Source organism: Chaetodon auriga, chromosome 14, assembly GCF_051107435.1.
Source record: "Chaetodon auriga isolate fChaAug3 chromosome 14, fChaAug3.hap1, whole genome shotgun sequence".
Lineage (NCBI taxonomy): Eukaryota > Metazoa > Chordata > Actinopteri > Chaetodontiformes > Chaetodontidae > Chaetodon > Chaetodon auriga.
Genome location: NC_135087.1, coordinates 4,950,789 through 4,975,874, shown reverse-complemented (window position 1 = coordinate 4,975,874; position 25,086 = coordinate 4,950,789). Strand labels below are relative to the sequence as shown.

The window sequence follows — 25,086 nt, the reverse complement described above, 5'->3', positions numbered from 1 at the left end:
CAATAACGGCATTACTTTTTAATTGCTTTCGTTTTCGGGGGTGACTGCCACAAAGCCAGAAGCAGTTGTTTGAAACAAGTCGTTATGGTGGCAGTTGGTTACTTAAAAATGTAATTTCTTATTCATTAGGCACAGTGTCAGGAAATTATGCATTGATTACTTCAATTTAGTGTTCATCAGCCCTGAAAACAAAAACGCTTGTTTTAGTAAGCTGATTTTGTACAGCGGCGGCTCATTTGGTTCGCAGTTTTTGCGTTAATTTTCATTAATTAATACATTTTAATACAATTTTATTTCATTTAAGCAGATTTATTCAAACACACTCATTCGTATTTTCTGTTTATTCATTGTTCACACTTTCATTGCTCAGTCATTCACCAGCACACACCTGCATATGCTCGTTTCCTTAATCATTCATTCATGCCGCCGTTCATTCATTCATTCATCTGCTCCATCGTTGCTTCATTCCTGCAGTCCTCCATTGTTTTGCTGGCAGCTGAGCGCTGACAGGGAGGCGTCGGGTGAGAGGATCTCTAAATATAGCTGAGATTCCCTCCTGCTTTACAGACACGCCTGAGACCACGCTGCTGTCCTAATACCTCCAGCTAATATTACCATGGCAATAGGCCTGTCCTCATTTCCTCTCTGCCACATCACATGCACACGTGCGTGCAGTGCACACACACACACGCACACACACACACACACACACACACACACACACACACACACACACACACGCGCGCCAGCACTGACTCATCTCTTATAATTAGATGACATGGTCGACGGTGGTATAATCACTTGAGATGATTTGCTGTGCGTGGGTGCGTGCGTGTGTGTGTGTGAGTGCGAGAGTGCATGCGTGCGTGTGTGTGTGTGTGTGTGTGTGTGTGTGTGTGTGTGTCTTACCCCGGTGACATCCATGACCTTGATGGCTGCAAGCTGCCCTGTCTTAACATGGCGACCCTGGTGAAAGAAGGAAAGGAGAGGGAGACAAAAAAAAACAAAAATGTCAGTGTCCTTGAAGGAGCTTTCTCAGGAAAATGCGGCGCATGCACAGATGTGTGTCGTAAACATGACTTCCCAAAGGTGATCCAGTCCAATAAATGACAAACACAACACGTAACCTTGACTTTTTTAAGGCACAACCCAAAATAATTGCTGAATCCTGATTGGTAAATAAAAGTTTGTGACTTTACAGGCTTATTTTTAGGTCAAACTCAATCAAAGATGTGTCAAGCCCCGAAAATGGCAAACTGTAGTCAAAAACACAGTTGAAAGATGGAGAAAGGACCAAACAAAGGCAGATACCCATCTAGACACTTGGCCGTGTTGTGTAATATTGAGGCTAGGCAGATGCCTGGGGGAGCCAGGAGGCGAGGAACCGGGAGATTGGAAGCTGGGGGGCGAATGGAAGGCCCAAGTGGTTCGTTTGCAACAGAGCATCTGCGGCCGTGATTAGCTAATGAAGCTAACAGGGCTAGAGAAGCTAAAACCACTGACGGCTATTACTTCCACCTGTCTGGACTCAACTGATTAGCATGTTACAGTCTGGGCAGAGCAGCTTAGCAGCAGTGGCGCAAACAAACAAAGACATACACACATTGCCAAGCACACACACACACACACACACACACACACACACACACACACACACACACACACACACACTCAAAACAAGGGCAGGACTGTTTTTCCTGGTGGAACTGTTATAAACCAGATGGCATTAATGGTCTGGCTCGAAAGCGCCTCCTGAGGGCTTTAATCGAAGGGCTGTTCTGACAACGAGCGCTGCAGCCGAAACAGAGGCTAGGAATGTGACAGTAAGAACAGAAGCGCATCATGGCTGAAAGTTGGGGGTTTCAATCGCTCTGCAGTTCTCTTGCAGGAGTGATTTCACAGCAACAGCAGTATCTCTGCACCCCGCCACTGGCCATTAGTCACCCTCACCGCTTCACATTCTATCTCGGTTTAACAGATCAATCGTAGTCGCGGGCTCACCAAAACTCACTTTACTTGATGAATAGCTTGGGAGTTGGAGGTTATTCAATGCAGTTATTAACTGCAAAATAATGTCGGCAGCTCAATGGCTTACTTTTCCTCAACACTTGCATTTCATGAAGTAGTCAGTGGTCAATATAATGATGATTAAATCTCTATTAGGGTCAAAAGGTGATGCTTTCACTTCTTCTGGTGGTCAAATTCCAAATAAATACTGATTCAATGAATCCAGATTACGTGCACATTAACCTTTTTAAACTTTTCTTTCATCCTGTGCTTCAAAAGTCACCACAGTTTGCTTTGAGTTGAGGAAGTAACCGCGCTCTGTGAGCCGTGAGTAGGAACAAAACTCTACACTTGGGTTCCCACAAGATGACTGGCAATATGTTAACATCAGCTGAGGTCCCTGAATGAGTGGAATTTAAAGCCATGAGTTAAATTTCTCATTAAACAGCTCCTCTGGAATTAAAAAACTTTTGAACTCGCTGATTTATTGCTAAAAGAAAGTTAGGGTTTTAATATGATAATTCATTGTGTCACAATCCAGCGCGGCACAATGCAAACTAAGCACCACTGGATGGTTGAACAGTGTGATCAGTCTCTCTTTTTCTCACACACACACACACACACACACACACACACACACACACACACACACAGTGCAGATTCTGTGAGAGTAAAAGAGCTGGAAAGATTGAACAGGGATTTCTCATTAGGATCAGACTGCCCCAATTCCACGAGCACAAGGACCGGCTTTGTTGGAGAGCAACAAAGGAATTACAGCCACTTACAAACCAGAAAGTGACACATACACTCACAGAGACGCGCACACACGCACAGAAAATGTAAAACCATCGGCCTTTATTTCCGCTGCTCGCACAGACAGAAGAACTCTTGCAAACACCCACACATGTGCACGCAGAGACATGAAGGGATGATTGAGGGAGCCAGAGCGAGAGAGCGAGAACATGTCAAATAGATATCGGACATGGGCATCGTCGGAGCCGGATAAAGATTCATTACTCCGAGCCACCCGACAACCTCCCTCCATCCTCCAGCAGTAATGACATCCAGCCTTATTAAATGACCAAGTGTGAAAGGACTGTCTGCTCATCTTCATCTCTCGCTCCTTCTTTGTCCTCTCCCTGTTCATTTATTTGCAAATTAAAGATGGGATGGGGTGGGTCTTGGTTATATGAATGTCAACTAAAATAGTATTTCCAAAGCAGTTAACAGGATAATGGGTGTGACAATGCTAATAAAACAATTCAAGGGGACAAAAATGATAAAATGACCAGTGCAGAGACCATCAGTCAATGAACTGTCTCATCAACAATCGTTTATCAAGATATAATGACAAATATTTGCTGATTCCAGCTTCTCAAATGAGAGGATTTGCTTTTTTTTGTCTTAATTTCAGTTTTGGACTGTTGGTCACAAAACAAAACACAAAGCAATTTGAAGACATTATCTTAAGCTCTGGGAACTCGTACAAAGGAAGGAAATAAACTCATTTACTTATTTGCTTTCTTGCCGGGAGTTTGATGAGAAGAACAATGCCACTCTCACATCTGTGTGTTAAGCATGGAGATGGAGCCAGGAGAAGGTTATCTTAGCTTAGCGTAAAGACTTAAAACAGGGGTAAACAGCTAGCCTGGGTTTTAATGCACAAAAATATGGCTACTAGCATGTGTTTAGCTCAATAATTAACACAAACAACTGTGGTCACTTAAGACCCTCAGTGACAAAAAGGCCCCTCAAAGTCACTGTTGTTTGTCAAGAAACAGTAGCATGTAGGCTAACTCCAGCTAAAACCCCCAAAGACAAAAAAAAAAAAAAAAAAAGATTGTTTTTACATTTCTGTTTGTGCACAAATAAAAAAGATGATAAAACATGTTAATTAGTGATGCTTCAGAGGTTTTGTTATTAATATTTCTTTTAACATTGGACAGAACCAGCTTAGACAGCTAGCTGCTATGCTAAGCTAAGCTAACCTTATTGCTTCCTGAAGGTAACGTGCTTGTTTTTTGTTTGGCAGGAGATTTTTGCTTACTAGGCAGTTTTTATGTTAGAGCATTACACAATCACTGGTTCTGAGTAACTTGAAACCAGAATTTCCAGAATTTTAAGGATGTTTGATCATCACTGACGTACAAAACTGCAAAAAAAAGTCGTATTTTCTTTGTACCCAAACAAATGTCCTTGTTTCCAGTCTGTCCGCACTTCTCACTTTTTAGTTTTTTGCCCATTTACAGTAAAAATTCCTGCATTTTGCTTCTTTTTTGTCCTGTTTTTCAGAGCTGGGTTTTTGCAGTGTAAGCACATTTCCTAAAATGCTGAACTGTTCATTTGATCAAAAATGAAAACATGTGTTTGCCGCAGCCCTGAAAATGAAAAATAAAGGAGAAAAAAAAGCTGATTTCACTCAGCATGAAAATAACTCTGTCATCTTTCTTTCTTTGTCGTCAGGATGACCCACGCTCTCCCCGATCCGTCCCATTCAGAGCGAGGAGCTTTGAGCCTCTCAGGCCTGTTCATCCCTTCCTCCACTCGTCTGTTGACTGCTTTGCCTCGCTGACCTAGATCTGCATTTTCTCGCTCTCTCACTCTCCCTCTCTTATCCCTCTGATTCTCCCTCTCTCATTATCTAACCCTCTTAACTTCTCACAATCTCCTCTTTATGCCTCTCATTATTCCTCCCGTCCTCCCCCTATGTCTTGCTTACTTTTCCGTCCCCTTGTATTTTCTGTCTCCGTGTCTCTCATGCCTCACAGCTCAGACCGGCGGCCTGTGAAAAGCGGGTCCTGCGTGAACATGACTGAGCTGAACGCTAATGCCAGCAAAACAGCGTTCAGCTCTGAGCTCGACAAGCGAATGTGACACAAACTGAGGACTCCCTGCAACCCTTTCACTTTGCCTCTGCTAATGCATCTAGCGCCTTCTGCAAACCACAACGCGCTGACATGGGCCAGAGTCTCTCCGCAGAGTAAAAACATACACTGAACACTTGTGTGCACAAATGCTTTCATCTAATACTTACAGGGAGAAAGCCGTGCATTAACTTCAATCACCACAGTGACATTTCTAATTATGTGTTGGATATGATGTTCAATCCACCATTTCTTTCTCCTTTTAATCCCGTTGAGGTATTTTGACCAAAATACGATATCATAACATCTGTCACTCACACCCACAGACACGCCTCCACATCCGCGAGGAGCTGCGATGCCGCCAGGCTAGGTGTGTTTGCGCGATAACGGACCAAATTGACCACGTTTGTTACGCTTGGATGGCCATGCTGTGATGGAGACGGCAAACCGATACCAAACTGATCTCCAATCAGCCTTCAGGCGGCCGCATCATGGAGGAGTCATTACTTGCCGTCATCCCTGCAGGTCAGTCTTTCTTGAACTGCTGCGTGGGTTGGGATTCAATATGGAGTGCAGGTCTTTTTCTGAGGGGACCCAAAAAATAGGGTTTGTGTTTCCATAAACCAGGATAATTTCCTCTCATTTGCTTTAAACGTATCCGTCGGGGGACGATGGCATGGCTGGTGAAGTCTCAAATGTTTCACTGATTAAATCTGACATAAATCGGGGGAAATAATGTTTCTGTTTACTCCTTCCCAGCATGTTGTGATGACTGGAGATGTGATGATTACAGGCCAACACACAGAAAGTCGACACAATATCCCAAACACCTGCAATTGCAATGAAACAGCCTGTTTATTCACTTCTTTTCAATTAATCCAGTGATCATGTGGTCAGCAAAATGTCAGAAAATAATGGAAAATGTCTCAACCACTTAGCTTCTCCAAACCAAATCTATTATCACATAAGACAGCAGCAATTTAAAATATCAATTACTTCTTATTATCTATTCTTTCTATTCATCTAGAAATTGATGAATCATTTATTTAGTCAAGGCTATAAAACATCTTAAATTACTGCAAAATGCTCCTCACAACTCACAAATGTGAGAAGGGTCAACATTAGGAAACTGAGGTCATCCAATGCTGATAAGACACTAATGACCATGTTTTACAGATCTTTTATTCAGTCCGTATGGCGTTTTTCTACGGTCTATCTCCAGGTGTGGAAAATAAAACTACTCTGAGCCGGATTGTGAAGCTGCAGAAAGGTTATAGGAATCAGACAATCTGGTCTGCCTGAATTATTCAGGACACAAGCCCTGCAGAAAGCCCATGCCATCCTTCTTTATGTTGATCACCCACTGCACTCAGAGATCCAGACTCTTCCTCCAGGTACCAGTTTTAAGGATTAAAACAAACAGACACAACAGCTCTCTGCTCCTCAAACAGAGAGGCACACAATGCTTCACTTTAATGCACTTTACCCTAAAACCCACTGCAATATGTGTTTGAATATGTCTTTTTAACTTATCTAGTGTCCTATGTGCTTTCTGTTGCTGTGCTGCTCCTGGCCTGCAAAGTATCAGAGCTTGAACTCATATCCGAGTCAAAGGTGACGTCTAAATCATTAAGTTTTGTCCAACTGCTTTCCAAAATCCAACTGAATAACTGCTTATCAAAGCTGTTGGGGATTTCTTGTCTGTCAAGCTCTGTGGACACAAAATCATATGATTCTTACGTATCTTAACTTCCGTATTGCACAGCGCTCAAACTGCTATCAATAGTAAAAACACACACTCATCTTGTTCGGCCCTTCCTCAACTTTGGAGCTGCTGTGTGCTGAAGAGTAACCCGCCACTCATCATGCCGTGTGTACGCTCACACCGCCGCAAAAGGTGGAGACGCAAAACGAGATTTTAGGTCCGATATTACGCCGCTATCTCATCTCTCGTCTCATCTGGCCCCGTCCGTGTGCGCCATGAGGGAACACCTACTCCAGCAATTACCATCAACACATAATTATGATTAATTGCACCTGCAAAACGAAAGCAAAACGCCAGTTAAGCACTGCAGAGTCCTCAGTGTGATGTGTACGTATGAGTGTGTGTGTGTGTGTGTGTGTGTGTGTGTGTGTGTGTGTGTGTGTTAGGGTAAAGAAGAGGAGGTTTTGTGTGTGTGTGTGTGTTGTAATGATTCTCTTTTATGACTCGTCTGCTGTTATATGGAGCTGAATGTTTAAGGGAACATGCACACACACACACACACAGACACACACACACAGACACACAAGTACCACAGGCTGCAGAGGGAAGCATCTCTTCATCATTCTCAGCTTGCAGGCAAACCTGCCAACCACTGCCTTAATACAACCTGCTGGTGGATATCATGATACCCAACACACCTGTGTGTGTGTGTGTATGTGTGTGTGTGTGTGTGTGTGTGCGCGCATGTGCGTGCATATGCGTGAATGTGAGCAGCGCTTCTCCTGTGTGTGTAGTTTATTTGTTTGTGTGCACATCCCTGCCCTTGCCAAGTCAATTACACAGACCCCCCCCCCCTCCTCGGACACATTTACTATGCAGGACACTTCCTGTCGTAGCCTAGCAACAGCCTTGGCTGGCCGGAGTACAGTGGGCACGACACTTAAACATACATACACAAATGCTCACACACACAGAAACACAGGGGAGGGGACTGCTGTCCTGATACGGGAGAGTCGTTATTTAGCAGAAGAGATGAGGTGAGGAAACGAGGGAGAGGAGGAAGAGGTGATGGAGAAATGAGGGAGGGGAAGAGGAGCTGAGTGAGAGAGCTGAATTTCACAGTGCATCTGTCCTCAGTGTGCGCTCGCTGTGTGGCCAAGCTGCAAGGTCACAAGAAACCATCCAAATTTCGCTTTAAACGACAGAGCGAATGACAAAAAAAAAGCCTCCACATTAAGCACCTTTAAACACCTACACCTTCTCTCTGCATGCTTTAGCTCATTAACTATAAAGGTCCTTTTCAAAGCTATGCCAGATTAAGATTGATGTCCCACTCTCTAGGGAACCTTTGGTTTTTTATTAATTTCGCTAACATTAAATATCACCTTGCAGAGACTTGAAGCTTTCTTAAGTTTTTTGTTTTTTGGTCATCGATGTGATGCAGTTGCAGGTAAGACCATTTTTAGAAAACAGCATATATTTAATGACTTCTGCTAAGACAGTTTCCAGGTGGATACCCCGCTCTACCTGTTGGTGTGTTCAAGGACGCTGTGACATCCGGCATTTCACAGGCGGCTGCCAAACACAGGCGACAACCCTCAACTCAAATGATGCTTTTCACAGCGCCGTGCTTGCTTATTATTTGTTATCTAGGCTTTCTTTTCGGCTTGAATGACTTAATGCAATGCCCTTTTGTAGCCTATTTAAAATCTCCACTGATGTAAAGGAAAGCACGCGATTTGATTCAGCATTAACACGGGCCAACTGAAGACAAACTGTACAAAAGTCTAATGTCTGCATCAATTTTATTTTTCAATTCAGACTCATCAGTGTTGTGCAACCTTGAGGTTCTATCACCCGCATCAGTCTGCATGTGTGCCCTGTTTGCAAGGACACAGGACGACACGACCGACGATACTGTACATACTAAAGCATATGAATGCACACACACACACTCACTGGGAACAGATTGCCAGATTGTGTTGCCAGCTCTTTGTAAAAAGGAAATGGGTCACACCATAATCCTAATCCGTGCTGTCATGGTAATCCACGCACGCACAAACACACAATCATACACACACATCAGCCAGGAATTGAGTCGATGGCAGCTAGACTCGCTCCCCTTGCATAGGGCCTGTCCGCATGGTAACAGTATCACAGGGGAAAAGTGGGATGTGCCCCGGGGCTTTCGCTCTATACGTTTTCCTTTCTGTCTGTCTCTCTCTGGCAGGCAGGTCGTAGAGGGAGACTGCCCACTGCTGTCACACACACACTCACACACACACACACACACACACACACACACACACACACACCAAACTGCAGCTCAGCTGTGTTCGGGTTGAAGGATTTCAGACAACCAGTGTTTCAGCCTGTACCCTCCTATCAACACCCACCGGTTCAAGTGTGAAACCTCCCAATCCCAGCATGCTCAGCCGCAGCTGATGCAGAATTAAAGCTACTTTCCGGCTAACAAACGGCACAAACACAGTTCTGCCCGAAGGAGCCCAAAGAAATAAGGGGGCAATACTCGCAGACATACCTCATTGCGGTTCAAACACCTGCAATCATTCCGCATTCACACGTGCTCACGCACACACACCAACACACACAGACGAGCGCACACGCACGCACGCACGCACGCATGCACGCTGTTGTGGAATCACTGAGGCAGTAAATAAAAGTGACAAAGGCCTCCGTTCCAATCTACTTCTGCACCGGCCAGGAAATATAGAAGCACCCCGAGGCTGCGCTCACACTCACACACGAGAGAGGACAGACAGATTGAGACGGGAGGAGATTTAAAAGGAGAGAAGATGGAACTGGAGCCAGTGGAGGTGCTGGAAACATATACAAGCGGAGAGTTTGTGGTAGTAAAGAAGGAGAGGTAGAGGAGAGAAAGAAAGATGAGAGGAGGAAAGATGGGAGCAATGATCTGTAGAATAGTCCAGAGGGCTTTATTGACGGGTTTGCAGGAAGGAGAATTGTGCGACAGACAGACAGCGAGTGTTGATTTCACTCTGAATGAACTGCTGTTATCGGCTAAAGCCCACTGAAATAATCTATCAGCAGTCTGAAATGTAGCCGCTCATTAACCTGCCCGCTCACAGTACAACAAGCTAATTAACAAGCCGGTGGACGCACAAAACGTATGAGAAACAGACTAATCTGGGGTCGGGGAGAGGATTTGGCGCAGCGCTAAATAATCACAAAGGCAGCCACATAAAACGGTTTAAGTCTGCAAACAGGCAAATACACAGATTTGATCACAAGCGTCTAAAGCACATCTGTCACTCCCTGTGGTGGAGCCACGGCGCTCGAAGACGAGGAGACGGGGCGCACGCACAAAGCCATCATCAAGAATTATGATTTAACATAATGTAATATACGTAAAGAGGATCCGCGGTGCTGCGTGTGCACGTGTTTGTGTGCAGGTCAGAAAACAGTAAAAGCTCGTCCTCCTCGTCGTAAACCATCCTTTGATGTGATGGAAGTAAATCAGCCCTAACAGGATAACCACTCGCTGGATGAACATGTGTGTGTGTCCACAGTTTATTTATGGCAGGCATTTGAGGCTGACCCAGATTAACTCTCATATAAACAGATGTACTGTGCACTAATGTTGCTTTTCAGCTTGATGCTGTTTATCTAAACAGCTGTGTGAGCCCCCCCCCCCCCCCCCAAAAAAAAGAAAAAAAAAAAAACTGTTGACACAAGGCCATCACAAGAGCATGTCCATATTACCTCACTGGTCACTATAAGGCATTTACACAGGTTCACTCACTGATGCACTCACTGGCTAATTCACTCTGTTAGCCACTGACCTGCCCGCTCCTCCACTCGTCTCTCCTTTCAAATCAAACGTCTTCAGACAGAGAGAAATGATGCCACAACATCTGCAGAAGGAGCAGACCAACACACAGCTGAAGGAGCGAGAGAGGGCATGAGTGAGGGAAAGCTAGGAGGAGGAGGAGGAGGAGGGGGAGGGTTGCGGCGAAGAGGGAAAGCGGCAGGTTCAGCACATCGGCATCATGCTCCGCTGCCTCTGGAGGTCAAACAAAACAGCCGAGCTGATTTACTGTACAGGCTGGAGGTGAGGGAAAGAAACAGCTGAAGAAGAAGGGCAGAAAAGATGAAGAGACGGAGATGTAGGAGAGCAGGGATGGAAAAATTAGAAGGCAAAGGCTGTGGAATAAATCATTAATAAGAGAAAGGAGAGGACAGAGGGATAATAGAACCAGATTCAGCTTATTGACTTAACTATTGATGCGCTGTATTTCCCGCTGTGGGGTAAAAAACCTCGGTTAAACAGCTCTTTAGAGTGCACGCTATCAATTAAAGCTAGAAGATCTGACGGGAAAATATACAGCAGAGAGAGAGAAAGAAAGACAAAGAGAGTGAGAGATCGTTATTGACATCAGGCATGGCTAATTGACCCTGGTCTGGGCGGCAGGAGTGCATTGTGGGTAAGTGGGGCGTGTGGCCTTGGGGAAGACAGAGAGTGTATGTAGGCTAATGAACACACTGCCAGGTGTGTGTGCGTGCGTGTACGTGTGTGTGTGTGTGTCGCTGCACGTGGGCGGAACGAGCACATCTGCTGTTCCCACAGTAACAAGCAACATTCACCTCAGTCACGGTTCACAGTTCATTCATAAGGACTCAGGAGATTGAAGCGTGGATGTCTGTGTGTGTGAGCGAGTGTGTGCAGACAGACAACAGAAACACGGCAGTGGAGAGAGGCGATGACACGGTGTCACACGGCCAACAACTGCAGCCGTGCCTCCACACCAGGACCGTGTGCTGCATAACACCAGGCCCGTCCCCACATTACATAATCGCCTGATGATGCCTGATTGATCGTTTGAGCTGACCGCGATCATTTGCATAATCGTTAGAATAGTTTCCATTCGCCTGTATAAACACAAATGAACAGTGAATTCGGTGCGTTTCCATCAGCTGGTTGGGTCCAATAAACTTTATAATGCCTATAAGGCAAAAAGAAGAGGAATTTTATTTTTATTTTATAATATTCAATGCCACTAAATGGCTCTTCTTCTTCTTCATACAGTGTATGTATGGGTTAGGTTTAAGCTATAATCGTGACATAAAATCAACAGCAATTATTCATGACAATTAATCGTCAAACTGACATGTCATGATCATGGCAGCACTACAATATATACGGCAACTGGCAAACGTACAAATGGATCCACTTATTGTACACGCAGACAAACCATAAGTGCACCTTAAAGCCTGCAGAAGCTCCCAGCTGAGATCCCCTGGCAGCATTCCCATTAGCGCTAATGCTACACAACATTCTTTATTCATTTACATACGTCAGCCCCTTATCACGCTAACTGCAATTCACTGATACAGCACACATTACTAACCTACATTTTCTATGGGAGGCTGCGATGAGTAATGCTCTCCCCTTGTGCAGAAAGTAGCAGCGCTGTTGCCAGCAGACCCAAATTACAGCTTTCTGATTAATGTTTATATGGAACGTAAAAGCGATGGCACAAAAACCGTATGTGGCTCAGTGGAGCAGAAGTGAACGTCTAACTGTGCTGTTAGCAAATGATCATCTTCCGTCCAAGTTTCAGGCCTCTAATCATTTCTTAAAGCTTAAAATAACTTGACAATATTATAGCTGTGAGCCTGTTGCATCGAAACCGAGTCCATTTTTACTTCACTGCAGTCTACTACAACAGTCCGCCAATAAATCCTTCATAGAGGTTCTGAAGTTCAGTGTTATAAACAGTGTCAGAGAGCTGCTGATCCACCCTCATCATCATTTTGGTGTCTGCAGTTTGTGGTGCCGTTGAACTGTATTGCATTACGCTGCAGGTGCTTCTATGACTTTGTGTACCTCGTTTATATCAATGAGAGAGGCTAAAATACACAAACACCTCTTTGAAGGAGGGATTTATTGCAGGGCTGTTGTATTAGACTGCAGCAGTTTGTAGTTATATCTAATAATCTGCCAACTGAGTGTATCTGACAATATATTTTATTACCCACTACTAGGCAGCTCTGCGTTGGAAGGATTTAGCAATCACTAAATCATCAAGAGATCTACATATTGCACTACACAGAGTGACTGATGCAGGACTAGCGCCTTCCAAAAAAATTGGGACGCCATGTAAAATGTAAATAAAACAGAATGCGATCACTTACAAATGAGCTGAGTTTACTGACAACAGAGCCTTTCCAGGATGCCCCTTTCATACCCAATCATGATACTATCACCTGTTACCAATCAGCCTGTTTACCTGTGGAATGATCCAAACAGGTGTTTTTGGAACATTCCACATCTTTCCCAGTCTTTAGCTGCTCCTGTTCAACTTGTTTGAAACGTGTCTGTTTTATTTATGTTGAGTCCAAAACCTTTTTTGGAATCAGGGTTGTGAGAATTATGTTGATTTTCTGAGGATTATTGAGTCAACTTTGCTCATAAAAAAGAAAATAAAAACAAATATTATGTACAGAGGAAGAAATAATATAAGAAATAAGAACATTCAGTACGAAATCTAACACCACGACTGGCGAGCGACTGTAGCAGAACGATCAGTGGCTACTTTCAAAGAGACGCACGCTGTACACGCGGCCTTGTTTGATCTCCTTTCCTGCTGAGAAACACTGGCTGGAGGAGTTTAGAACATCAAACAAAGAGGAAGATGTGACGTCACTCCGTCTGCCATCCTTCTCCCGAGTCTCTTGTGTCGAGGTTTCACACTTCATGCTGCTTCTCACATGTGTGTGTGAGGCAGAGGAGTGGCTGTGGAGGGCGTGCGGACAGTAAAATCTCCCATCGTCCTTTGCAGAGGGACTTCAAGCAGATAAGGAAGGTAAAAAAAAAACAACTTTGAAGTTTTATGTGGTTCTTAAGAGGGCAGAGGGTGGAGGAGGAGGGAGGAGGAGGGAGGAGGAGGGAGAAGGAGGAGGAGAAGAGGTGGGCCGGAGTGTAAAAGAGGAAGGGGCACTGCAGGTGAAAATGATAGAGAGACATAGACACACTAAGAGAGAGAGAGAGAAAAGCTAAAGTGCGATTGGCTAACAAGAAGCCTTTCTAACCTACATCCCATCCATTTGTTTACATCCTCAGATCCTGGGTGCCACAGCAACAAGACTATCAGCCAATGAGTGAGGTGACAGCACGTGCCTCCGTTTTGTGTCTTTTGGTCTCACGTGTTCATCATTCATGATAAGAAGAAGACCTACAGGACCATACATACCACACACACACACACACACACACACACACACACACACACACACACACACACACACACACACACCTACATGAAACAAACATACAGAGCGACATGTGGACACCACACACATGCTCCTTCAGACTCTTGTTCACACACGCTGGTTTATACACAGACACACCACTGCAGTAAATGGAAACCACACAGCTGCTCTTTGCACAGAGTCGCTGTCACAGTAGGTGAGCATATAAAAGCCCACACGGCTCAGGTCCCCAACCGTCGCCTGGTTTGTGTGTGTGTGTGTGTGTTTGTGCGTGAGAGAGAGTGACTGGTGAATATTTAAAGAGTGTGTGGAGCACTTTGCCTGAGGAGGAGCAGAGTGGATGTGTACTGTCATCAGAAAGGAAAAGATTGGCCGCCTCCTCTCCTGCTCCTGCGCTGCACGGCGACAGCAGAGTCATGGAGAGAAAAGCATGTGCATGTGAAAACATCCGCGCACACACAAACCCACACAAACACAGGAAATGTTTTGTTACTGTCAGAGCCGAGGAGACGGTCGATGAGACGGCGGGCTGAATGTGTCATCGATGGCTCGTCTGTGCATGCGTGCGTTTGTGTTCTCGTGACCGAGATATGATTAGTTGCCCTCTCAACTCGTCCTTGCATCCATCGGGGAGAAAAATGGCTTCTCCCGCGGGGATGACGAGGAGCTGTGATTAATCAATTAGCCGATCAATAAGTCTGTCAGTCAATAAGTCGTCCTATCGGTCAGTCAGGGAGCGATTTGGCCAACAGATGGCCAGGGATGGTCCCCGTTCCCGCCCGGTGCCGTGGCAAGGAGCTCAATTCGGAGAACTGCAATTCCCATAAGCCCCATCAAATATTCACAGGCATCAGAAGCAAAGAGAGAAGGGGGAGACGGTAAAGAAACAGAAGCATGATAACATAAAAGAGAGAGTGAGCAGAGGAGGGAGGGAGGGAGGGCTGGAGGGATGAGAGCGGAGGAGGGAGACGTGGCAAGATAAAGGAAGGAAATACCAATGAGGGAGATGGAGAGAGGGATGATGAGAAAGAGAGTTCCAACAGCTGGAGAGAAAGAGCGAGAGAGCTAAAGGAGGAAGCAGAGAGAGAGAGAGAGAGAGAGAATGTGTTTAATTATTCAGCATTACCCATGTTCTCTATTTATGGTCCTTTCAGAGCAGCCAGTAGAAACTATATATACTCATACTGTAGGCACAGGCTGCTCCCTTAAGTACAGCTCACCAGGGAAGTTTCAACCCAAAAAACAGGGGAAACAAGAAGAAAAACGTGATTACATATTGATAAGAGCGATGCGCAGAAGCGAGGGGTGAAGAAGCGAGGGGGGGATGAACAGACAGAGGAGGAAAACTGAGGAAACAGAGCCGCCATGGAGACGTAAGATGAGAAACGGAGACAGAGGGAGAAGCTAAAATTATCTTTTTCGCCGCGGCTACTCGTCTATCACTGTTCTCCTCTCGGCCAAACTGTTTTCGCTGACGGGGAAGCTGCAGCCGAAAAACAACAACCTGCAACAACTTCTCGAGGCCTTTTTTTTTTTTTTCTTTTAATTGAGATTTTGGGTGTGCGTGAGAGGGAAGAAGAGAAGGATGGAGAGAGAGAGAGAGAGAGAGAGAGATGAGAGAGCACTGAGGAGCAGATCTGTATCATTTAACTAGATGGGGTAATGGAATAGTTGATAAACCTGTTATCTCTTGCTCACAGACACACATAAATGCAGCGACGTGGCACATTACTGGCCCTGTATCCCCAATAACATAAAACACCATGCTTGCATTATTATCACACACACACACATACAAGGATGCATGCATGCGTACACATGCGTACCTCTAGCTTCATTACATAAAGCACACCGAGCGAAAGCTACTGCAGCATTTTTGCTGCAGGAAAAAGTATCTGCTTTGCAAAAAGGTTAAAAATGACATATATTTATGCAAAACCAAAGTTTTACATCTCCAAATTGTCAACTGCTCGGGACATTTAGTTTTTAGGCTTTACCTGATGCATTTTTCACTTCATCCAACGGGCTTATTAAAGTTTTAATAAGCCCAAAGGTAGCCTAAATTTGTCCATCCACAGGCATGAATAATTCAGTTTCAGCGGAATGAAAAACAGCAATTTCGGAGTTAGAACGATTTCATCCTGTAACGCTGATTCGAGCTATTAATCTGCATAAATTTCACAATAAAATTATACAAGAACAAAATAAAAGATGGCCTGGGTGGAGGAGCTGCCGAGTGATTCTCATTTTTTTTAAACTTCTGCAGCCAACGCGGGTGCGAAAGAAAATATCAAGGCACAACTTGTTGGCTTGCAGTCTATGATCACAGATACATCAGAGAAAAACTGGCCCCGGGCCACTGAGCAAATGGAATTTATTTTTGGAATCAAAACGAGAAGTAAAATCATGTTTACAGCCTGCCTGACTCCAATCTTTATATCTGAGCGAAAACTCCTCCTGTGTTCACTCCACAGCTCCCTGACAAGCATTCATTGATCCAGGCTGGGGGTACTGCAGTCCAGAGCTATACACACTGTGGTATTCTTATGTGGAATATTTCTGATAAGTGTCTAAAAATGGTTCAGACGGAACCGGAGCAATTCCAGCTCACTAATACCAGCCCAGCTGAAGGTCAATTTATCATCTCAGTGACTCAGAGATTCACCTGCTCGCAAGATGTTGATCCTCTTCAGGCGGCTTGCCTATAGACGAGGGACCTCAACCGCACGAGGAATTTAAAATAGATGGCATTTTTGCTCAAGTGACTCCAGCTCCTTATCTGTGCATATGAGTCCAATCTTTTCCAGTTTACTCCTGAGTCTATTTCTGCAGCACTGAAGGGGCGACACAGCTCGAAGCAGCTGTAGCGTGTTGTATTTTCACTGCTGCACTAATCGTTTGTATGGAAGATTTCTATTAGAGCTGCAGCTATTCATTGGTTCATTGATTATATATATATATATATATATATATATATATATATATATATATATATATATATATATATATATATATATATAGCTATATGTGATGAGCTCTAACTGTTTGTTCCATCTGAACAACCAAAAACCCAAAGAAGTTTGGTTTCCCCTGAGACAAAAAGGCAGCAAATCCTTAATAAAGGACTTAAACAGTTAATTATCAAAATATTTGCTGCTTATTTCCCTGTCAATCATTTCAGCTTTAACAGTTTTATTTTCTAGTTTGCACCTATGGAGTTTTGAATGTGTGCATTCCCTAAAGGAAACTTTAAGAATGAATAGTACAAATACACAATGTGCTGAACATAAAGAACTTCACCGCACACATTCAAAACCACACAGGTGCACACAAGAAAATAACACAGTGCAAATGTAATTATGGGATCTGTTAACCAACAGCAGTAAGAGAATCAACTGGGTGTAATTGAGTATCGTACCCTGTGTGACACCCAATCGCACAGCGGCGTGGATCAGCCGCACGGGCTGCAGACCCAACAGGCTGGTGCTGCTGCCATAGGCGCGCTGTGGCCCGGTAACGTATAGGAACAGACTGGCTGAATGTCAGCCAGTAAATGAGCCGTGACTTTCACCAAGACAGCAGAGTCAGCAATAAATGGATACACATAACTCTCCTTCTCCATTCCTTTTGTGTTTTTTTTCCTCCCCTCTGTCCACACACATGCACGCACACACACACACACGCACACGTGAAGATGTCAGATTATTTCTAGAAGCGTGGCGAAGCATGGCCGACCTCTGCCTGACCTCTCATCTGGCCCAATCAGCTCCACGAACAGCTCCTCTCCATCACCACCTCACCTTGACTCTCTGCTCCATTAGACACACTCTCCAACACACACACACACACACACACACACACACACACACACACACACACACAAACTACATGCTCTCACGGGGGCTTCACTTGTCCATGCCTTGGCATATTTGAACAAACACATGTTTACTCCAGCCAGAGGTGTCACAGGCTGGTGCCACATCCTGCAGGGCGGCAGGATGAAGCAGCAGAATCAGGAAAAGGAAGCGAGGACGGAGGGAGGAGGAAGTTCAGACAGTGACATGGACTGAGAGATAGCATTCGAACGACAGCGGGAAACAGCTGAGCCCAACTGACGGCAAAAACCTTTAACCACAGATATGTCACAACGCCAGACCGGCTGAGCGCATGCACTTCCTGTGCCGCCGAGAAACGCTTCCTCCTGAAATGCCTAACTTAGAAGGGGACAATAGCAGAGTAAGAAACACAAATACAGCAGGGAAGGAGAGAGAAAACCAAGAAAAGGGGGAAAGGAAAATCTCCTAAAAGCACTTTAATGTGCCCCAGTTTCTTCCTCTTTTACATTCGCTCCATTTCTCTCCAGCCTGTGCGCTGCTTTTATCTCTCCTCGTCTCTTTTTCCTTCAGTCACAGTGCACATTTCTATTCTTTATTCCTTACAGGCTCCTTGGAAAGAATGAACAAAAGCTGATAAGATAGTGGAGCGTGCTACCAGAAAGATAGACTAATGTCTACGTCTTTTGATGTGTGTATCTTACCTTGTACACCTGCCCATAGGTGCCATTTCCCACCAGCTCAACCAGCTCAAAGATGCCAGCAGGATCCTGGAGAGACAAAGGGAACATAGAGGGATTATTAGGATGAATTCGGACTAATACAAGGATTATTCATACATTCATCTCAAAATACTGTGTTTGGATTCTAATGTAACAGGGTACAGCGAATGAGATTTAAACAGTAACAAAATGTATGACAGAGCATGCCATGCTTTCATGGATGTAGCTCCAGGGAGCTAGCTTGGCGGGTCGTTAAGTCCGTCCATTGCTTTGCTTTGGGCTGAAATCTTTCCACTATTGGATGGATTGCCAAGAAATGTTGGTCAGACATTCATGGTCCCCAGATGATGCATCCTAATGACTTCAGTGAGCCATGACTTCCCTCTAGCACCACCAGGAGGTTGGCATTCTAGACGATTTTGAGACGATTTTGTCGTGGCTCACCGATTACCAGCATCATGGCCAATCGTGAACAACAATAAACAGTTGTTATCCGGATGCTACCCAGTAGATGAATATTTTTTTTGGTACACAAGAACATCAGCATCACATACAGCACTTCTGTCAGTTTGACTGACAGTTGGTTCACTCGCCCTCCGATGACATCTGAACTCGTGCGTGGTCGTGAGATAAGACGTGCTGTGATTGGCTGGGGTCACACACCTAGTTTTGCTAGTCACCCGACCGAGACATGGCAAGAGGTTATGGCTCTGAGATCGTTAGGTCTGACACGGTGACCATCCTTAAAGACAAAAAAATTGCCAAAACATTAGCTTTTCATCTCGCACCATCATCACGTCAAACTTCTAATTTGTCCAACACTGAGGACATTCACATAAACCTCAGCTGATCAGTGCTAAAGTAAGTGAACGCTGTAAGCATTACCTGCTAAAATTAGCATGTTAGCATTGATAACAAGAGCACGCTGACATGCTAACGTTAGGATTTGGCTCGAAGCGCCTACGCGCGGCTGCTAGCACAGCCGCAGACTGTTCTCCATATTAAAACAGCTAATACTTGCTTTTTTAACAATGGTGTGAGTTGAACCTCTAACCCAAGCAGAGCTCACGTCTCCCACTAACAACCGAGCTCTCCGGGTGTTGATACATCGGCCTGAAATGCAGCACTGGATTGTTTTAGGCTTGCGTCCAGACAAGCTAATAATTTAAGCCCACAGTCGCTAGGTTGCCAACACGGAACTCGACGCATCTCTGACAAGGAGCAACTCGAACAGAGCGCAAAACCCACTGACCCCTGCACACACACACATGCACACACAAACGGACACACACACACCTCCCCCTTCCTCTGTGCCGCGTGTTGCTACGGCATTCCAACAATAGCTGGTATTCACCCACCCTCTCCTTGCTCCTCTCTCTTTCACACTCCCTCTGCTCCACCAGCTTCCAGGCGAAGTCCATCTATGTCTCTCTCTTCCCCCTTTATCTACATGCTCTCTCGCTCTCCTTCATTCCTGACAGAGTCCAGGACAAGCTCCTTCTTTCCAACGCTCTTCTCATTCCAGCCAAGTCCCAGAAACACTGAGGCCCTTTTACCAGCTTTTCTTGTGTCTCCTTTCTCCCCATGTATCCTTCTCGCTATCAAAAAGCTTTGTAAATGTTACAGACCATCATTCTTTCTGCGTCACTCTTAACTGTCTTTAACTTTGTACCTCATTCTTCCTGCCAGAGGTGCCTGTGGAGATGTCACAGCAAGTGATGGGCCCATATTCACAGTCTATTATCAACAATCCTACACTGTAAGTGGCCTGAAACACAACCAAGTCTGAGGTCTTGCAGGGAGTTGTGGCTCTAACGCTTGCAGTTCTCACTATAAAATGCTTGTAATGTGGATTCCCTTGAACTTACAGCCGATTCTACTGGGTCAGCTAAAAATACACCACTATCCAAAGTCAGTTCTGTCATTCCTCCTCCTTTTTTCTTTCGCTTTTCAAAAAACGGCTCTACAGTATCATCTTGGGACAAACCAAAGAAGATGCTTAAAAATAAGATCTTCTGCTGGGGGGGTGTCGCTCGAGGCTTATTTCGTTGCTGATTCACCAGAATAAACTGCGGCATTGTGTCGATCTGCACTGGGACTCATCTAAAGCCGGAGAACAGACGATATTACACGATATCCACTTTTCACAGACAATTCCCCTCTCAATAAAGCATCCTTTGATTTCTGTTCTGAAAAGCCACACATGCACTCTATTTCCATTCCCCGTCTCTCTGCTCTAACCTCGTCGCTTCTCTCCTCTTGCAGCTTTTCGCTGTTGCTTTCTCTTTCTGCACCTCTCTTTCATGCCATCTCTGTGAATTTTCAATCGCACTTTCAGCTAACTCTGCCGGCGTAACACGCAGGTCGATGTGTGCCGCTTCAGCACACCGAGAAGGAAATGACACAGAGATCGCGGCCAAATGAAGAAGCAAAACTTTGCAAGTGCATTTTGCGGAGCTACAGTATGAGACTGTGCACAGGCTCAAAGTGTCTGCACGCCTTCACTTTCTCTCTTTCTTCTGCTCTCTCTCAGTTTCCCATCCCTCTGTTTCCCCGGTTTCTCCCTCTCTTTCCCTCTCCGTCTCCTTCGTTCTGTCTCTATATGTTTGTTTCTGCGGGTCTCAGCAGACCTGTCAACCTGTCAGCGGTTTCTGAAGACGGGGCCTTGTGCTTTTCTTGCTCTCTCGTTCCTTTTCCTGTCGTTTTTTTTTTTTTCACCCTTCGCTCTCTGTTGTGTGCAGCAGACACACATGCACTTGCCCTCACACACAAACACACACAAATGCAGACAAACTCATTCTCTCACACTCTGTCTCAAGTACATCCTCCCGCTGTCTCGCTCTCTCACACTCTCATAAGCACACACACACACACACACTAACACACTGTGCCAAAAGCACACTCCTACACAAGGGCTAGTGTTCAAATGTTCTAACGAGTATGAGTGGGCACAAAATGAAGAGTGTGTGTCTCGCTAAACGCATGTGTATGGGCGAGAAAGGGAGTCAGAGAGAGACTGCGAGCTTCTTTCAACAGTGCAGACGGCAACATTCTGCAAGCACTGCGACTGTTCGCCTTGCTATCAGCTTGTGCAGGTAGAGTTTTCCACCCCTCACTTCCTTTCTCACTCTACGAGTGTGTGTTTGTGTTTGGCAGCCGTGTGCATTAACTCTCACAGCTGCATACAAAGTTCTGACAGCAACTCCCAAGACACATCCAAGGATGCACTCTGCCTCTCTTTCTGTTTTTACAGAAACGTTCAGGTAATTTCATGCGAACACACGTGCTGCAAATTCATATGCATGCAAGCACCGCAAGCTTTGGAAGACACATGATGCAGGCATGCATGTGGAGCCTCTCCTCCGTGTAAAATAAACAGAATGAGTGCCGTGGCTAGAAAAACAGAGCGTTTTTGCTGCTCCAGTTCATACATATCCTTAGGCTCCCTGATAAAAATATAGCACGATATCATTCATATTTTATAGGCCACTTGCAGAATGAGCTCTCAGTGTGAGGCAGGCTTTGTCAGTGTGTCTGCATGTGTGTGTGTGTGTGTGTGTGTGTGTGTGTGTGTGTGTGTGTCATCCTCAGAGAGATTTCACCAGGGTGGCCACCAGGGTCACTGAAGATCTTGGGGTGGCACACCAAAAGGGGAGGGTCGGAGTGTGACACAGGGACAGACAGTCTAAAGCAGCTGGCTGGCTACATGTGATTTCCTTTGACATGAGCTATAACGAAAACTATACATTATTGATTTCACTGAATAATATCCAATGCAAAATTTGAGATTGAAGTATATCTTGCATACGTGACTCGCGAAGAGGGGCCAGCAGTTGCATCAGGCCCCTCCCGGCCACCCCTCGTTGGTGCCATTGGTGTAAGTCATTGTTTAGAGCTTCCGATGACTGGAGCAATTTTTACCCCTTCCCCTTTCCTCATTTTGTGTTCCTTTTGAGCGTTTGCCAGCGTCACATGACTGCCACATGACCTCACTGGTTGCTGATGAATCACGGTGTGTGTGTGTGTGTGTGTGTGTGTGTGTGTGTGTCTGCAAGACGCTGCTAAATATACTGTAACATGCACAGAAAAGTGCTGAGGGAAGTCAGAATGAGGTTGAAATGCAATGTAGAAACACACACACACACACACACACACACACACACACACACACACACACACATCATTTCTCCAGATTTTTGAGAAGAGGTTTACTTTAACCTCAATGACTTTATTCCCCAGTTTTTGAAGTTATTATTTCATAGCACACCGGATGCGTGAGAATCAACAAAGGACGCGACTTCTTTCAATTTCTCTGACAAAGTTTGACTTGCAAGGCTTTCACACAACAATAGCGGCTGATATGTTTATCATAGGTGTTTCTAAGATAGGACACGGTTTAACCTCACTCACCACTTATCTAGAAGTCAGAAGAAGAGCAATGCTATTATGCTACGGTAGCATTCAGTGCCACTCTGACAGTCTGACATTCATTGGTCATAGATGGCTTATCTCCTTTTAATATTTTGCACATTTCACACTCAACAAGCTAAAAGAAGAGACCTTTTCTACTCTCATCCTCGTACATCCACAGATAAAAAGTCTGTTTTGGTCCTCATAATTCTGCCTCCGTCCTCTCCTGCTTATTCCTTTGGCATTTCTTCTTGACATGGAATGCTTTTGTGCAACAGCAGGATTAACTTTGGGCACAAGGACACCGAAATGGATGCAGCACTGGATCCACTCTTTTCTTTGAATAGGGGATATTGGTCCATGAGCAGTGCAGGCCATTAGAAATAATGGGTTTTAGAGTGCAGGGCTGCAGCTCTTGTGAAAGCCACTTTATAACACGTGTGAGGACTTTTAGGGACTGCATTCATTCTTCCATTCCTCCGCCTAACCTTAATCCTCTCCGCTACATTCCTAACCTTAACTCTTACCTGACCAAAAGCTAATCCTACATTTAACCTTAACTGTAAAACCGGAACAAACGACTTGAAATCCATCCATCAGCAAAGCCACGTCGGGTGTTGATAAGGGATGCAATTGACCAATTATGCATACGCAAGAATGTCTGGTCAAAGTTTCCTAAGCAAACTGGCCGGCAGCTGCTGAGAGGGAAACATTTGTGGGTCATTAATCGGAAGTGTGACTGATCTGCTGATCAACATCTACAACAATAGCTCTAATGGCTATCTGCGGATAGCTCTTTCTCTAATCCTATGATTGTGCTGCTGGTCTATTTGACCCATTTAAGCTGTGAGTCACTGAAAAGCCGTTTTATTTCATGAAATTGAATGGAGTAAAATGGAAAGCACATGATCCTCTATGTGACCTGACAAATGCTGGCGACGAAGGCTCCTGACTTGAAACACACACACATCTCTGATGCCAGGATAAAATAATGTTAGTTTAAATCAGAGCGAGCTGAATTCCTTTGAACTGACAAGTAAAGTAATTACTTGTTGATTGAGGAAGCTGAGCAGTTCGTGTTAATTATTAATCCACTGCCACTTGCCAAATTCTGAAGAGCACTACAGACGTTCCTCCTCTCTCCATTTCTGTTTTGTTGTCTCTGGCAACTTTCAGACTGACATCTGTACTTTGTGTGCGTGTGTGCGTGTGCGTGTGTGTGTGTGTGTGTGTGTGTGTGTGTGTGTGTGTGACTGCAGGGCAAACACTTAAAATTGAGTAAACAAACCACAAGTGTTACCCAACGAACGGTTGCTCATCTGAAGCACTTTGTGCTTTCACATCAGGTCTGTTAATCTCAACGTCTGTTTCTGTCGGCCATATGGACTTGAATTATGAAAACAATACAAATGCTACCGAGTGTAAAGAGAGTCGAGGGATACTTGAGAGCCGGCCGTAACCTGCAGATCAAAGGTGGATTTATTACCAGACACATGACGTTTATTTGAGACCTTGGCATGAGGCGTCTATCGGTTATGGTTCTGCTTATCAGTTTAAGATTCCATCCACATCCATCACACAGACAAACACCCAAACGCACACTCCAACAATATCAACATGTGACACGTGGATTAGCAGGAAATAAAATATAAGACAGATGGAGGAAAGTATGCGTGTGAGCAGATTTCACGAGTACGAAACACCAGCAGTGCAAGACGTGAATATCAGACTTCCACTAAATCAGTGCAGACAGTAAGTGCAGAAATCTAATCTGCGAGCTTGTATTCACACAGTGGCACAACTCAAAGGGATGAACTTCAATGTCAACACAAACTGGCTCCAGAACAAAGCGTTTTGTTCTGTGTGTTCATGTAAAATCATGAAAAGAACATTTCAGTGTTTAATGTGTGAGAACTGGCCGCCTGTCCAAGGTCACTCCAAACAAAACGTTTTCAACTCAAATTCAAATTCAATAGTTTTATATTTACAATAACTGAAATGACTGCATGTAATGTGATGCGTGCATTTGTGTGTGTGTGTGTGTGTGTGTGTGTGTGTGTGTGTGTGTGTGTATGGGTGGGCGGTTGCAAGTGCCACCTCCCATATGCTACATTTTTCCAGATAACTCTTCAAAATTAAGTACTTTGACTGAAGGGCAAACACTTAAAAGTGAGTAAACAGAACCGTAACTGTTAACCAGTGAATGGATTCTCTGCTGAAGCACTTTGTGCTTTCACATCAGGTCTGAACGTCCGTTCATCTAAACGTCTGCTTCTGTCAGCCACACGGAA

The 25,086-nt window shown here is 44.8% G+C and overlaps 1 protein-coding gene across 17 annotated transcripts in view; it reads right to left on the bottom strand.

Annotated features, from left to right (window-relative positions):
• LOC143331187 (traf2 and NCK-interacting protein kinase-like) overlaps window positions 1–25,086 on the bottom strand; it is a 61,217-nt gene that overhangs the window by 29,284 nt on the left and 6,847 nt on the right. For all 17 annotated transcript variants that reach the window (XM_076747853.1, XM_076747854.1, XM_076747852.1 and 14 more), the window contains exons 2-3: window positions 18,368–18,433; window positions 910–966 (exon numbers count right to left, since the gene is read on the bottom strand). In XM_076747853.1, the coding sequence (XP_076603968.1) occupies window positions 910–966; window positions 18,368–18,433 (123 nt within the window). The remainder of the gene's footprint in view (window positions 1–909; window positions 967–18,367; window positions 18,434–25,086) is intronic.